Below are 15714 nucleotides of genomic sequence, written 5' to 3'. Positions count from 1 at the left end.
TAGGCGGGTGTACTAGTTTCTTTGGCTCTTCAGTGTATATCCTGGGGAAGAAAACTTGTCAGGAAACGGAAATGCTTAAACTAACAATTTATGTGTTAAGAAGGTAGGAAGGTATGGAAGAGTTTAGATCTGCATGGAACCGCGCGACCGCTCCGGTCGCAGGTTCGAATCCTGCCTCGGGCATGGCTGTGTGTGATGTCCTGAGGCTAGTTAGGTTTAAGTAGTTCTAAGTTCTAGGGGACTTTTGACCTCAGATATTAAGTCCCATAGTGCTCAGAGCCATTTTCAGATCTGAATGCCACTACCTTTGATGCTGTCCAGGAGGGAATACCACAGAAGAAACATTGAGCTACTCGCTCCTGGGTATCCATTGACCAATCTACTACCTCTCACTATGCGACGGCGTAAACCTCAGGTAGCGCGGTCCCTCATCTGGCTTAGTTACGTTGTCGAAATGCCGTGCCAAGTAGACATTCCCGCAACTTACAAGAAAGGACCTTATGTAGGATCAACTGTAGAATCTTTATATATATTAATATTATGACCGCCACATCCAAAATGAGCAACAATTTTTTTGACATTTTTATTTTTACATGCCGGTGAGATGATCTACATTCTACACAAGTCAATATTTCTCAAGTACGTCTTCATCCTACGAATAAACCACAGTATTCACCTAATATACTACAACGTATATGAGACTAAGCCATCAACGTTTCCAAACAGTTTTGATTTAGAATTTAACTTGCCCATTCTGCTTTAAGTAACATTTCCTGAATACCCTACCCTTTGTGACAAGTGTACGACAGGATCTCTATTGCCTAGCCAAAAATGTGAAGCACCTGGAAGACTTTGTCGGCTGTCAACGTAACGTCGTACATGTGCACCCTATCGGAGGGTTTGTAAATGATTAGACTCGCAATTCTCTGAGACAGCTAGAACTGTCTGCGAAAGTAACTACTGCTCTTCGTATGTAGCGCGCTTACCAAGCGTGGTAGGATATGAACTAAAGCTCGAAATAAACTGGTATAGGCATGCTATTCCAATACAGCGATATGTAAACAGGTAGAATACGGCGCTGCTATTGCCAACGCCTATATAAGAAGAGAAGTGTAAGGCGCAGTTGTCAGGAAATGGCAGATTATCAAGATTTAAGCGAGTATGAACGTGGTGTTACACTCGGCGCACGAGCGATGGGACACAGCGTGTCCGAGGTAGCGATTGTGTGGGGATTTTCCCGTAAGACTATTTCACGAATGCACAGTGAATATCAGGAATCCGGGGAAACATCTGACAGTGCTGGGGCCAGAACAAGATCCTGCAAGAATGGGACTATCGACAACTGAAGAGAATCGTTCAGCGTGACTGAACTGCAGCTCTTCTCAAATTGCTGCAGATTTCACTACTGGGCCATCAACAAGTGTCAGCGTGCGAACCATTCAACGAAACATCATCGACATGGGCTTTCGGAGCCGAACACCCACTCGTGTACCCTTCATGACTGCACGACACGGAGCTTTACGCCTCACATGGGCCTATGAACACCGACATTGGAAAGTTGATGATTCTAAACATGTTGCCTGGTCTGGTGAGTCTCGTTTAAAATTTTATTCAGCAGATGTACTTCTACGGGTATGGAGACACCCTCATGAATTCATGGGCCCTCCATGTCAGCAGGGATTGTTCAAGCTGGTGGAGGCTCTGTAATTGTGTGGGGCGTGTGCTGTTTGAGTGATATGGTACCCCTAGATACGACGCTGACACGAGACACGTACGTAAGTATCCTGTCTAATCACCTTCATCCATTCATGTCCATGCTGCATTCCGACGGACTTGATCAATTCCAGCAGGACAATGCGACACCCAACACGTCCAGAATTGCTACAGAGTAGCTCCAGGAACACTCTTCTGAGTTTTAACACTTCAGTTGGCCACCAAACTCCCCAGACATGAACATTACTGAGTATATGTATGATGCCTTGCAACGTGCTGTTCAGAAGAGATCTCCACCCACTCGTACTCTTACGGATTTATAGACATCCGCGCAGGATTCAAGGTGTCAGTTCCCTCCAGCACCACTTCAGACTTTAGTCGAATTCATGCCACGCCGTGTTACGACCCTACACTATATTAGGCAGGAGTACTAGTTTATTTGGCTCTTCACTATATAAGGGGCGGGAACAGCGCCAGGTGTTGTGATAACTGTGAAGGAGACGGAGATGTTGCGTACTCGTGAGAGACGGTGTTATCACCATCTGACGGTTTGAATGGGGCGGTACTGCGGGTCTCGGTTTCAACGACGGGTCGAATCATGCAACATCCAGATTTGTGAGACTACCGGGTGTGACGTTGGCCTCGTGCTGAACTGGATTTAAACGTAATGGCAACATACTCTTGATCAAGTTTTTAGTCAACGACATCTGACCACTATATGGGAGCAGAGCCGTATTGTGGACCATGCACAGCGTCTGAGCCTGCCATTGAAGAACAAGTAACAGAATCCCTGCCAGACTGTGTGCCACTCTGCTCCACTGGTCGGAGCAGCTGGAGTACAGAGTTACCGTCCCACGTGTTTGCGTGGATTGGTGCCATGACTGGGAAGCAAAGACTGCTGATAAATGACGTCGCACTGGGTTCCACGATGGATCGCATTTCTACACCATCCCAGCTGACCGTTGGCGAGTATGATGGAAATCTTGGGAGAGGTTCCAGTCTTACATTGTTCTGGAGAGACGGGGAAACACAGCGTAGTTACTTCTGGTGTCACGTTTACTTGATAGTGGCTGGAGAAACAACGGTAAGTGATTGGATATTCTTTGTCCTCATTTGTCATCTATCATGTGAGAGAATGGTGGCGCCATTTTTCAATACGACAATGTTCGTCCACACTTCGTACATATCTCACTGAATTGTCTACATGATGTTGAGCTACTCCTATGACTGACAGAACGTGTGTGGGATGGTTTCAGGCGTGCCCTCCGTCCCAGGATCGATATCCGGGATAACAAGGACGAGTAACAGCAGCTGTTGCCCAGCTTGCCTCAGGAGCGGCACAAGCGAAGTATTATTTGGCAACCCCTCAACCCTCATTTTTCTCACACAGCCGGGGTATCATTTGGCACCCACCCCCTTTTCCCTCCCTCACCAATACGCTGGTTGTCGTTCCTTGCCGACTTCGTAAAACTCTTAAAAATAAATCTAAAGGTAGTGATCTTGGAAATGGGTTGTTTTCATTATTAATTACCATACATCCTGTGTGTAAATTTTGCACTAGGATCGCTTTTGGCTTCCCTCTCAGCTTGGTTGCTGCTTTTTATGCTGTTACGAAATGGATTCGCAATTTGATAATATGTAGTGGCGTCAGTGTACAAGTCACATGAAAATCTGTGCCAGACGACAACTCGAACCCGGATTTTTCGTTTATTGCGAGTGTTCGCCATAACAACTACGGCTGTCTGCAAACGCCTCCTGGGCCGACCCAAACTTCCATTGTCATGTTGTCTATATCCCCTATGCTTGAAGTCCTTGTTTCCCACACAGGGAGAGATAATTTTTATTACGGTCATTTTAGCCCATCGAGGGATACATACCAATGATCTATACAATGTCTTTGTTTGTAGAGTGTATTACATTATTATGTCCTTTAAATATGCATGAACTTCTAAAGGAAGAGACACCGTTTTTACGATTCGCAGCTGTTGTAAATATGCGAGTAACTATTGATGTCAGCTGTACATTTTATTAATGGCACATGAAAAGTACTCGAACTTTGTACTTCTCTCACAGGGAAAGTAAACTTTTACTGTTGTCATTTTAGCCCATTGAGGATTGTATACAAAGTATTTACACAATGCATATATTCATACACTGTCTGTATTTTACATTACTATGTCCTCCAGACATACATACAGAAGAACATTGTAAAGTAGTGTGCAGACACCGTATAAATGCAGAAATTGTGGCAATCACTGCTTGTATCATTTCGGTCTTAAACCAGCTCTGCTCACAAGAGGATCTACATCTACATCAATACTCCGGAAGCCACCTGACGGTGTGTCGTGAAGGGTACTTCTGGTAGCACAAACGGATTCGCCTTCTCTGATCCACTTGCGAATGGCGCGTGGGAAGAATGATTGCCGGTAAGCCTCTGTATTAACTCGAATTTTTCATTGCGGTCATTTCGCGAGATGCATGTGGAACGAAATAATATGTTGTCCGACTCTTGCCAAAAACCACTCTCTTGAAATTTCAGAAGAAATCCTCTCCGTGATGCCCAACGTCTCTCTTCTAGAGTCTGCCGCTACAGTTCGTTGAACATTTCTGTAACGCTCTCGCGCCCATTAAACTATCATGTGACGAAATCCGCCTCTGTTCTTTAGATATTCTGTCTCTTCTATCACTCTTACCTGGTAAGGTTCTCATATAGATGAACAGTTCTCAGGAATCTGTCGAACAAGCACCTTGTAAGCCACGACTTTATAGCACCCATCCCAACCGAATGACTGCACGCATCATGACGGAAAGGGGCGCAATGTTATACTGATAAGTGGGCCCTTCCTGCCAAGTTCTTTGAAAATCTTATTCCATGTTGAAACTACTGAAATAACATTACATGTCCTCTTCAGTAGCGAATTTTCATTTCCTCCTTTCCTTCTGGTGCTTCACTTCTTTTTTTTCAGGAGGTGTATTTGTGAACAGTGTCCTGCTGTCGAATGAGAGCGCGTGTGAGAGAAAGGAAAACTCACTGTTCGAGGTCGTCGATCAGCAGCTGGTTCTCCACTCCGTGGCTGTCTAGGTTTGCCCGGAATTCTCGCTGCAAGTGTGGAGGGACCCTCACGTCCACAGGGTGGCCGGCGAGGTGCGCCTGCGACCAGAAGTCAAAGCCAGGACGCTGGCGCCACTCTGCCAGCACAGGCAGCTGCTCCTCCGTGGGCACCAGTCGGTACACTTCGTGTCTGTACGAAGAACACAGCCATTAGAACAACGCCCAAACGATAAGCACAATGAAGAAATGCGGACATGTTCCTGAACACAATTTTGGAGCAACTACAGAACACAAAACAAACACAGCACACAAAATACACTACTGGCCATTAAAATTGCTACACCGAGAAGAAATGCACATGATAAACGGGTATTCATTGGACAAATATATTATACTAGAACTGAAATGTGATTACATTTCACGCAGTTTGGGTGCATAGATCCTGAGAAATCAGTACCCAGAACAACCACCGTAATAACGGCCTTGGTACGCCGGGCATTGAGGCAACCAGAGCTTGGATGGCGTGTACAGGTACAGCTGCCCATACAGCTTCAACACGATACCATACTTCATCAAGAGTAGTGACTGGCGTATTGTGACGAGGCAGTTGCTCGGCCACCATTAACCACACGTTTTCTGTTGGTGAGAGATCTGAAGAATGTGCTGGCCAGGGCAGCAGTCAAACATTTTCTGTATCCAGAAAGGCCCGTACAGGACCTGCAACATGCGATCGTGCATTATCCTGCTGAAATGTCGGGTTTCGCAGGGATCGAATGAAGGGCACAGCCAAGGGTCGTAACACATCTGAAATGTAACGTCCACTGTTCAATGTGCTGTCAATGCGAACAAGAGGTGACCGACACGTGTAGTCAATGGCACCCCATACCATCATGCCGGGTGATATGCCAGTATGGCGACCATGATGCTGTAAACATAACTTGGATTCATCCGAAAAAATGACGTTTTGCCATTCGTGCGCCCAAGTTCGTCGTTGAGTACGCCATCGCAGGAGCTCCTCTCTGTGATGCAGCGTCAAGGGTAACCGCAGTCATGATCTCAGAGCTGATAGTCCATGCTGCTGCAAACGTCGTCGAACTGCTCGCGCAGATGGTTGTTGTCTTGCAAACGTCCCCATCTGTTGACTCAGGGATCGAGACGTGGCTACACGATCCGTTACAGGCGTGCGGATAAGATACTTGTCATCTCGACTGCTAGTGATACGAGGTGATACGGCGTTCCGTATCACCCTCCTGAACCCACCAATTCCATATTCTGCTAACAGTCATTGGATCTCGACCAACACGAGCAGCAATTTCGCGATACGTTAAACCGCAATCGCGATAGGCTACAATCCGACCTTTATCAAAGTCGGAAACGTGATGGTACGCATTTCTCCTCCTTGCACGAAGCATCACAACAACGTTTCACCAGGAAACGCCTGTCAACTGCTGTTTGTGTACAGGAAATCGGTTGTAAACTTTCCTCATGTCAGCACGTTGTAGGTGTCGCCACCGGCGCCAACCTTGTGTGAATGCTTTGAAAAGCTAATCATTTCCATATAACAGCATCTTCTTCCTGTCGGTTAAATTCCGCGTCTCTAGCACGTCATCTTCGTAATGTAGCAATTTTAATTGCCAGTAGTGTACTAGTAGCCCCGAGGAGACAACATGCTATTACGACATGATACCGTCTCTAGCCCTGAAAATGGCATTAATTCTTTGAGAAAGAGCCTTCACAAGCTATTTTCAGGTATGCCACATCTAAATGAAGCCACACATTCATTACTAGAACCAGCAGAGCCACTAAATTGCTATGATATTAGTTGCTACATTTCATCTGCTAGTCGAACTGGTCCCATATTAAGACCACACGGTTTAGCGGGCACTTCAAGGTGTGATAGATTGCCTGAGTCACACTCGAACTAGGAATGAATCCGTGCAACTCTGCGACCACTCATGTTGTAGTCTTCGAAGATAGGAAAGTCCACAGAGTACTCTTCACTAAGATGTAGAAAAAGGAGCAACAATCTGGTCACCGAGAATGCTGGATCCATAGGCCCAAAACCATGACACGAAAAACACCCCAAAAGCTCACAGGACCACCTCCGGTCTGAACTACACCACTTACACATACATGCGACAGGTGAAGTGTCTCACTGAGCTGTCGATGCACTCGATGGATTGCGTCTTACCAAAAGCACAGGTGCGACTCTTCAGACTAGTCTAAAAGCCACCGGCCAGCTACCGTTCAATTTATGTGTTGTCTGTTTCCGCCAGAAGAGATTGGAATGATTCAAATGGCTACAAGCACTATGAGACTTTACATCTGAAGTCATCAGCCCGCTAGACTTAGAACTACTTAAACCTAACTGACCTAAGGACACACCTCCATTCCTGAGGCAGGATTCGAGCCTGCGACCGTAGGAGCCGGACTGAAGCGCCTAGAACCGCTCGAGGATTGGGATGGATGCTGTAACTAAAAGCAAGGAGATATGTGGCAACTGCATTCTGGCAGAGCCACACTTTGGGTTGCGGACCTCATACATCCAACTCCATTCATTAACCGTTTTCCTTCAGCCACCACCTAAGCCGACAGTCGCCGGACTTCGATCAGTCTCTATGTCCCCTTACACAACGGCTATACCATCATCAAACTGCAAGCTTTCCGTGGTATTACTATGGTCCAACTGGCTACCATTTTCCGTTCATATCAATGTCTATCTCGGCCTCTCAACAAACCATGAATCAGTGACACATTACATCGAACCACTCCACAGTACATAAACACACATCTTTGGAATCATACTGTACAGAGTTGATGCAGCGACACCTGAAAACTTAACACATCCCGCATCAGGGTAGTGTTTACTTCTTTGGGCATCGATTACGTTGGTGTGCTTTATGACCTCACGTTGAACACTAATTATCATTTGACCCTCTTGTCCTATCAGCCATTTCAATGACTTCTGGACGCCAAATAGCTGATCGTAAACCAACAACAACTATATTTACATGGTTGGAAACAGATTACAGGAAGGGAAAGTGAGCAGTGCAGCACAATATGTAGTTAAATTGACGAATACACTATTAATTTATATTTTCAGTAGAACAAGGAGATTAAATGTGGGCCCAGTACATCTCGGAGTGATTGGTAAAGGATGAAAGTCAAATGTACATTAATTATTCCATGTAGAATCCTGAATGCTTACTTTGCAAATGATACTTCCTATAACTAATGGGGTGGTATTGAATATAATTGGGGAGAAGAGGAGTTTGTGGCACAACTTGACAAGAAGAAGGGACCGGTTGGTAGTACGTGTTCTGAGGCATCAAGGGATCACAAATTTAGCACTAGAGAGCAGCGTGGAAGGTAAAAATCGTAGAGGGAGCCCAAGAGATGAATACACTAAACAGATTCAGAAGGATGTAGGTTGCAGTAAGTACTGGGAGATGAAGAAGCTTGCACAGGATAGAGTAGCATGGAGAGCTGCATCAAACCAGTCTCTGGACGGAAGACCACAACAACAACAACACTCCCCCTTCTGGTAGTGGCAGTAGTAGTAATAGTGGTAACAGTAAGAGACGCCACTTTACTGAGGTCTACAGGCTTCTCGTACAGATGATACTCTCGCCGGTCGAAACGTCGATACTGCGTGTCCGCTGACAAACGATCCGACAGATGATCCAACATGTCAACTGTGAGTAATAGAGTACAGCCACTTTTAATATTTCAGATTCGTCTTTTCTGTAGTTTCTGGGAGCACACTTTCCGTCCTTTTCGTGTCAGTGGGCAGTTTTAATGATACTATGCCAATCATAAAACTTGTTACCTGCCATTCAATATTCATAGTTCAATTTTATCGCCAACTCTCTTCTACCTCCACAGTTCGTTATGCTTCATTTAAGAAAACCGTCCTTAATGTATTACCATCAGTTACCATGCGTTAAAGGTCTTCTCATAAAATTTTAAATGAATTGGATTCAATGTCATTTCAGGCAACGTCACAGTGCAATATTGCCATGGGCCTTATGTGGAGCCCACAGCGTAACAGATCCTGATATTTGCTCGCACTACAAGCAGTTCTAAGGGACAAACTCTGTAGAAAATGCTGTGATTGTTCTTGTCTTGAAAAAGTAGTGAGTTTAGGCAAGTATTGAGGAAGGAATGTCGTTGTATGACGATTTTATGGCTGCCTTGTCTAAGGATTTATAGGGTGGCATTCTAAAAGCACGCCTCTCTTAACAAGGCAAGCGCCACAGCAAGACATAAGAGAAAGTCAGACACAGTAGACAAACTGAAACATGAAGTGTAAACGTGACTGTCTAACACATAACCAAGGAGACTGAAACGTTACACAGGAATATTCCAGTGCCATATAGCAATAGCACATGAAGGAGGAAACCTATAGCAGTGGCACACACAAGCATTTAATAGTTAAGTATTCTATGGAGTGGAAAACGTCGCACGAAAACAGGGAGTGCAGGAAACCCGCAGATCAGGTAACACACCACAAAAACAGTTACGAACGCCAAGTGGAGTCTCAGAGGAATTCGGCGAAGCAGGGAGATCCTAGTTAACAAGTGATGACTGAAAATCAATACGCGTGTGATATAGCGTATCAAATCTTTCGAATAAAATATGCGTAACACATGAGATCAATAATTAGTGAACTTCCACAGTCCACATTTCTAGATAATTTCATAGCACACAACTGTCACCTTAAAGTCATAGATCTCCAGGCCTTAAAGCGAACACCCACCTCTACCAGTTCTTATACAAAAGAAAATTACTATGTCTACAATGCACTTACACAGGGATAAAAGCCCATCAATGGCGGAACTGTGTATTGCAGTTCTATTTCTAAACTGATACGTAATTACCATATGATTAATAATAATAATCATAATATTAATAACAATGCTCAAACTACATTTTGGTGTAGAAGATTTTTCAACGCACGTAATTTACCTACCATCACATAAAAGTGGTTTCACATAGAAGAACTGGTAAACTACGTCGATTCCTCTAAAACAGCTAAGAACATGTTCGACGGTCTTCCTCCAACGAAACACAAGGGCGTGTTTGCCCTGTCGGTACCATTCCACCTTCTCGTCATGAAGCCATTTCTTCACTGCGCGCATTATCCCCTCGTCATCCTCAAAATGTCTTCCACGAATACCATCCTTTAATGGCTCAAACATGTTGAACTCTTAGGGAGTTCGGTGAGGGCTACTTACGGGTGGATAGGGGAAGACTGTCCAACCGTGTCTAATGATGTGTTCCGAAGTCCTCAAATTTGTGTCAAGCCTAGCGTTATCATCTGGTCTGTTAACGACGCTCAAGTTGTTGTAAGCTCTTCTTGAGTTTGCTCAAAATGTTCACATACGCGCACTCCGGAAACTTCAAATAATGCATACTTAAAGTTTCGCATTCATACCATTGTTGTTGGCAGAGAAAAAAGATGAGGTATATCACTTTCTGGGTGACCCTTGTAATCGACTGATAATCACGGATGGAGTGCAGCGCCTCATTGGGGATAGCTGTCTGGACGTATCTGCAGATGGATAGACCACAGACGTCTGGTGGAGTGACCTCCATGTTCCACAGACTTAAAACCTATAGTTTACTACCTGTGGGGACATGTGAGTTCAAGTGAGTATGCGATGATCACAAATCTTGCACGTGTCGGGGGATAGATTGCTGATTTTCACATTTTGGTGCATGTGTTAGTTACGGAATGGGCGAGGCGGGTAACAACAACATTACAATACGCCTAACAACACACCGAGCACATCCTGCGGTCGCTCTATCATCAGCGTTTTCCTTGTTCTATAAAATTGTAACTTTAGAATGAATAAAGATATTTTAAAAAAGACACCATTGTTTTTCTCGTGTAGTTCTCTGCGTGATATGTGACTTGACCCCCTTTATCTGAAAATTACGAGTTTGATCCAAGAGCCGGCCGCTGTGACCGAGCGGTTCTAGGCGCTTCAGTCCGGAACCGCGCACCTGCTACGGTCGCAGGTTCGAGTCCTGCCTCGAGCATGGATGTGTGTGATGTCCATAGGGTAGTTAGGTTTAAGTAGTTATAAGTCTAGGGGTTTTGGAGCATAAACTGTATTCAAACATTATGAATCATCTCCAAGGGAACGATCTATTGATGCGTAATCAGGACGGTTTCAGAAAACATTGTTCTTGTGCAACGCAGCTAGCCCTTTATTCGCATGAAGTAATGACCGCTATCGACAGGGGATCTCAAGTTGGTTCCGTATTTCTAGATTTCCGGAAAGCTTTTGACACCGTTCCTCACAAGCGATTTCTAATCAAGCTGCGAGCCTATGGGGTATCGTCTCAGTTGTGCAACTGGATTCGTGAATTCCTGTCAGGAAGGTCGCAGTTCGTAGTAACAGACGGCAAGTCATCGAGTAAAACTGAAGTGATATCAGTTGTTCCCCAGTGAAGCGTCCTGGGACCTCTGCTGTTCCTGATCTATATAAATGACCTGAGTGACAATCTGAGCAGTTCTCTTAGATTGTTCGCAGATGATGCTGTAATTTACCGTCTAGTAAGGTCATCCGAAGACCAGTATCAATTGCAAAGAAAAGATTGCTGTATGGTGTGTCAGGAGGCAGTTGACGCTAAATAACGAAAAGTGTGAGATGATCCACATGAGTTCCAAAAGAAGTCCGTTGGAGTTCGATAAATAGGACAATTCTCAAGGCTGTCAATTCAACTAAATACCTGGGTGTATAAATTACGAACAACTTCAGTTGGAAAGACCACATAGATAACATTGTGGGGAAGGCGAGCCAAAGGTTGGGTTTCATTGGCAGGACACTTAGAAGATGCAACAAGTCCACTAAAGAGACAGCTTACACTACACTCGTTCGTTCTCTGTTAGAACATTGCTGCGCGGTGTGGGATCCTTACCAGGTGGGGTTGACGGAGGACATCGAAAGGGTGCAAAAAAGGGCAGCTCGATTTGTATTATCACGTAATAGGGGAGAGAGTATGGCAGATATGATACACGAATTGGGATGGAAGTCATTAAAGCAATGACGTTTTTCGTCGCGGCGAGATCTTTTTACGAAATTTCAGTCACCAACTTTCTCTTCCGAATGCGAAAATATTTTGTTGAGCCCAACCTACATAGGTAGGAATGATCATCAAAATCAAATAAGAGAAATCAGAGCTAGAACAGAAAGGTTTAGGTGTTCTTTTTCCCGCGCGCTGTTTGGGAGTGCTATGGTAGGGAGATAGTATGATTGTGGTTCGATGAACCCTCTGCCAAGCACTTAAATGTGAATTGCAGAGTAATCATGTAGATGTAGATGTAGATGTAGGGGAACTGATGACCTCAGATGTTAAGTCCCATAGTGCTTAGAGCTATTTGAACCATTAGTGATTCAAGAACGCGACTTTCAAAATGGCCATCATGTTGCTGACGTAGCTTCTCAAGTTACTGGATTTCAGGTCCATCTCATATACATACAGCTATTTTCTGTATACAGCTAAACATTTTTCAGCGCCCTTGAGCTATCGTCAGTGGGTACTCTATTCAGTTCCGTAATATTTAAATATGTTTTGAGTAATGATTGTTCTAATGAATGAGTATCATAGAATTAGTACAGATCATGAGATACTAAAACTACTAAGCAAGGAAATGTAGACGAAAGAAGTGATCTGCCGCAACGACAAGAATTGACTTTAGAAAATGATTATGAACTCAACTGATTCATTTGATATTTTCGTATAAAAATGCTGCATCGATAGCAAGTGGTCTGCAATCAAACGACAGGGACCAGAGTCATCATCTCCTAGGAACCTGTTATCAGGACTTAGGCGGCAATTAATAGTGTTACCGAACACACCTTTCATAGGTATTCTGTAACAGTTGTTAGTTTTTAGGGTCTATTCTCACAATGACTTGGCCTATTGCAACTTTTGATATTGGGAAGTAATAACATGTCTCGCAAAGTTCATTACTATTGATAGAAAGCAGTTTTCTAAGACTTTTCTTGGTATTACAACTAATGGCCCAAAGGCTGGATCAACTTTCACGTATCTAAGATGATTTGCGAGCATTGATTACAACAGTATAACTAGTATTCCATTCTACCTGTACTCAATTAAATTAATGTAACTCCGCTCTAGCACAAGTACGATAATCGTTGCAACTTGATACTTCTCCCTAGTTGTTTGAGACACAGTGAACTTGAAGCCCTCTAGTCTGGCCAGGTAATTTGCTTGTGCTGCTGTTCAGACCCACGCAACATATACGACAGTTCGATGTCACCAAACTGTTGGAGCAGCAGTGCGGATGCAACTGAGAGGTATCCTGGCCATGCCAAACACTCACCATCTGTCTTTACAAACGTTGTCAAAATATTTCAAGAAACTCGAAGTTCGAATGGTATAATATGCCAACGAATAAATACAGTAGCAGATGAGAGAAATACACCTTACGTTTTAGCAACGGTAGCACACAGCCCTCATGTTGCTACGTGGCAACTTGGGGTGCAAGTGAGATCAGCCAAATAAGTGCGTGCGAATGTTACATTCTAATGTATATCATTTTTTGCACATTACGCTCCATGCCCTGCTGCGGGGTAATTACCTTCAGAATTGGTTGAAGTTCTCTGATTGTTGTCTACAACTACAAAGCGTTGAAACGATACTATGTAGGATTTTTCTTACGTATTGAGCATTATTTACAAACCACAATCAAATTAATCCTGATATTATACACTACAGGTCAACTGGAGATCCTTGCTGGCTGAGAGAAATGGATAAACAATGACCTTAATGCGTCAACGTGTGATGTGATTTTCCAAGAATCGCATCTTTGGTTCCTTGTTTCATTGATGAGACTCTAAACAACGACAGATAACTTTCAGGTCCTAGCAGGCATGCTGCCTCAGTTATCCCACTATGAGGAAATCCTTGTGGAGCATGGATGATGGCCCAATCATTCTGCACAGATAACTACAGACTACCTCAACAGAAAATTTTGACATTGTTTGGCCCGTCGTTCAGGAAACACAAAATGGCGTACACGTTCGCACTTCTTAACACCTCTGGACTTTTATCCGTGGGAATAATTATAAGATCTACAATGACACATCGACAACTCTGTATGATGTTAAATACGGTGATACACTGCTTTGATATGTAAGTATGACAGTCCGGAATCCCATTTAGCACGAATCGACGACTGAGGTCAGCATTTTGAGCACTTGATATGACAGTCATAATAAGAAACACCATAGGTTTATTATGTATTTGTTTACGTTCAGTATTGTAGCACAGATTTTTTGGGACCTCTCCTGCTTACGGCGAGACAGTGGTTCACGGTGTCACTATCTGATCAAGTTCTACACATGTAATGTCCGCAAGATCTCATCGCAGGCTCTTTGCAGTGCCACTAAAGAAGTATATTGTACCACTGAAAAAGTGTTTGTTATGACTCAGCCGCTATAAATTCGCTATATTGTCCGTTAAAATATACAAAACCGCAGCTCCATACATTTAATAGTTCTGGATATGTGTTTGGGGGCTGTCCAAGTTGCCTTATCTTGTATTTCCTTTGTTCCACTGTCGATAGTACGGATGACTTAGCTCCCTAGTAGATGAACACATATCCGGTCGCATCTAGTACAGAGGAAGTAAAAAGCGAAGTGAATAGCTGAAACTCTTCAGTTGAGTGTGTTTGGTGGATTTCGGGACGAAACCTGTGTTTCATACTATGATAAAGATCACCCTCTTATAATCAAACAAGAATCTGGTCGTTACGAAGTTCTTTTGAACCACTGATTTACTCTCTTTCATCACATAACAAGAAGGAGAACTGAGGAGAAGTGGTAGGGTTCAATGTTAGAATGTTAGAAAAAAGTGACAACAAGTATACAGTTATCTCAAGCATTTTAGACAGAAGGATTTAGAATGAAGTTTCTGCAGTAATATGTAGTTTCTTATTTGTGAAATGACTTGTTCAAATGGCTCTGAGCACTATGGGACTTAGTATATGAGGTCATCAATCCCCCAGAACTTAGAACTACTTAAACCTAACCAACCTAAGGCCATCACACACATTCATGCCCGAGGCAGGATTCGAACCTGCGACCGTAGCGGTCGCGCGGTTCCAGACTGAAGCGCCTAGAACCGCTCGGTCACACCGGTTGGCGTAAAATCTCTGAAACTCTTCCACACAACACTCTTATCTTTGAAGAGCACGCACATGTGTATCCTATTCGAGTATTACAAAAATCTCGCTCAGACGGCTGATAGCAATATCTCAGTAAACAGAGATCACATAACTTCGACAGGTATTACCTGGTTCTTGATTTTTGCATGCTTTAACTAGCAGACGACACTGGACTTAGGGTGTCTATAATCAGTAAACCAGAAATGACTGACGGACGTGATGATCATTGAAGTGTTGTGCGTAATTGACTAATCGATGTACTGACAAGTTAGACGTAAGATGCACTATGTGTCGTCTGGTCGCTAAAGTTGCTAGCTCCCGGGAAGCATTCAAAGACGGTCAGCCTATTTCGATTTGAATCGTTTCAGGAACTCCCATAAGTCACATCGCCGAGAGCCATAGCGAGGATGTGAGCTTTAGGTGGACCGCCACGTCAGTTGGCGTTACATTAGCGAGACTCACCCCCTGTAGGAGACGGCGGCCAGCGCAGGCGCCAGTAATGCCAGCAGCGGCGACAGACACAGTGCAGAGGCGCGCATCCTGTCGTCTGGTGACTCCGCTGCTCGCCCCCCATGTATACCCGGCCTTATCTCGTTGCTAGCCTCTAATTATCCACTTCATTTAATGCCATATTTAGAAGCACTCAACAACAGATCGATCGCTCATCACTTATGCACTGATGAGCCATTAAGAGCGCTACCGAGCGTGAGACCGAATGCTATGTTAGCGTGGCGGACACGTGACG

The 15714-nt window shown here is 44.1% G+C and overlaps 1 protein-coding gene across 1 annotated transcript in view; it reads right to left on the bottom strand.

The window, feature by feature from the left end:
* Window positions 1–15512, bottom strand: part of LOC126268058 (carboxypeptidase B-like) — a 90808-nt gene extending 75296 nt beyond the window's left edge. The window contains exons 1-2 of the mRNA XM_049973492.1: window positions 15432–15512; window positions 4746–4955 (exon numbers count right to left, since the gene is read on the bottom strand). Of these exons, the coding sequence (XP_049829449.1) occupies window positions 4746–4955; window positions 15432–15508 (287 nt within the window). The 5' untranslated portion in view covers window positions 15509–15512. The remainder of the gene's footprint in view (window positions 1–4745; window positions 4956–15431) is intronic.
* Window positions 15513–15714: the final 202 nt, after the last annotated feature.

The sequence above is a fragment of the Schistocerca gregaria genome, chromosome 4 (genome assembly GCF_023897955.1).
Source record: "Schistocerca gregaria isolate iqSchGreg1 chromosome 4, iqSchGreg1.2, whole genome shotgun sequence".
Taxonomy (NCBI): Eukaryota; Metazoa; Arthropoda; class Insecta; order Orthoptera; family Acrididae; genus Schistocerca; species Schistocerca gregaria.
Note: the sequence above shows the minus strand (reverse complement) of the source record. Positions and strands in the feature narration are given on the sequence as shown.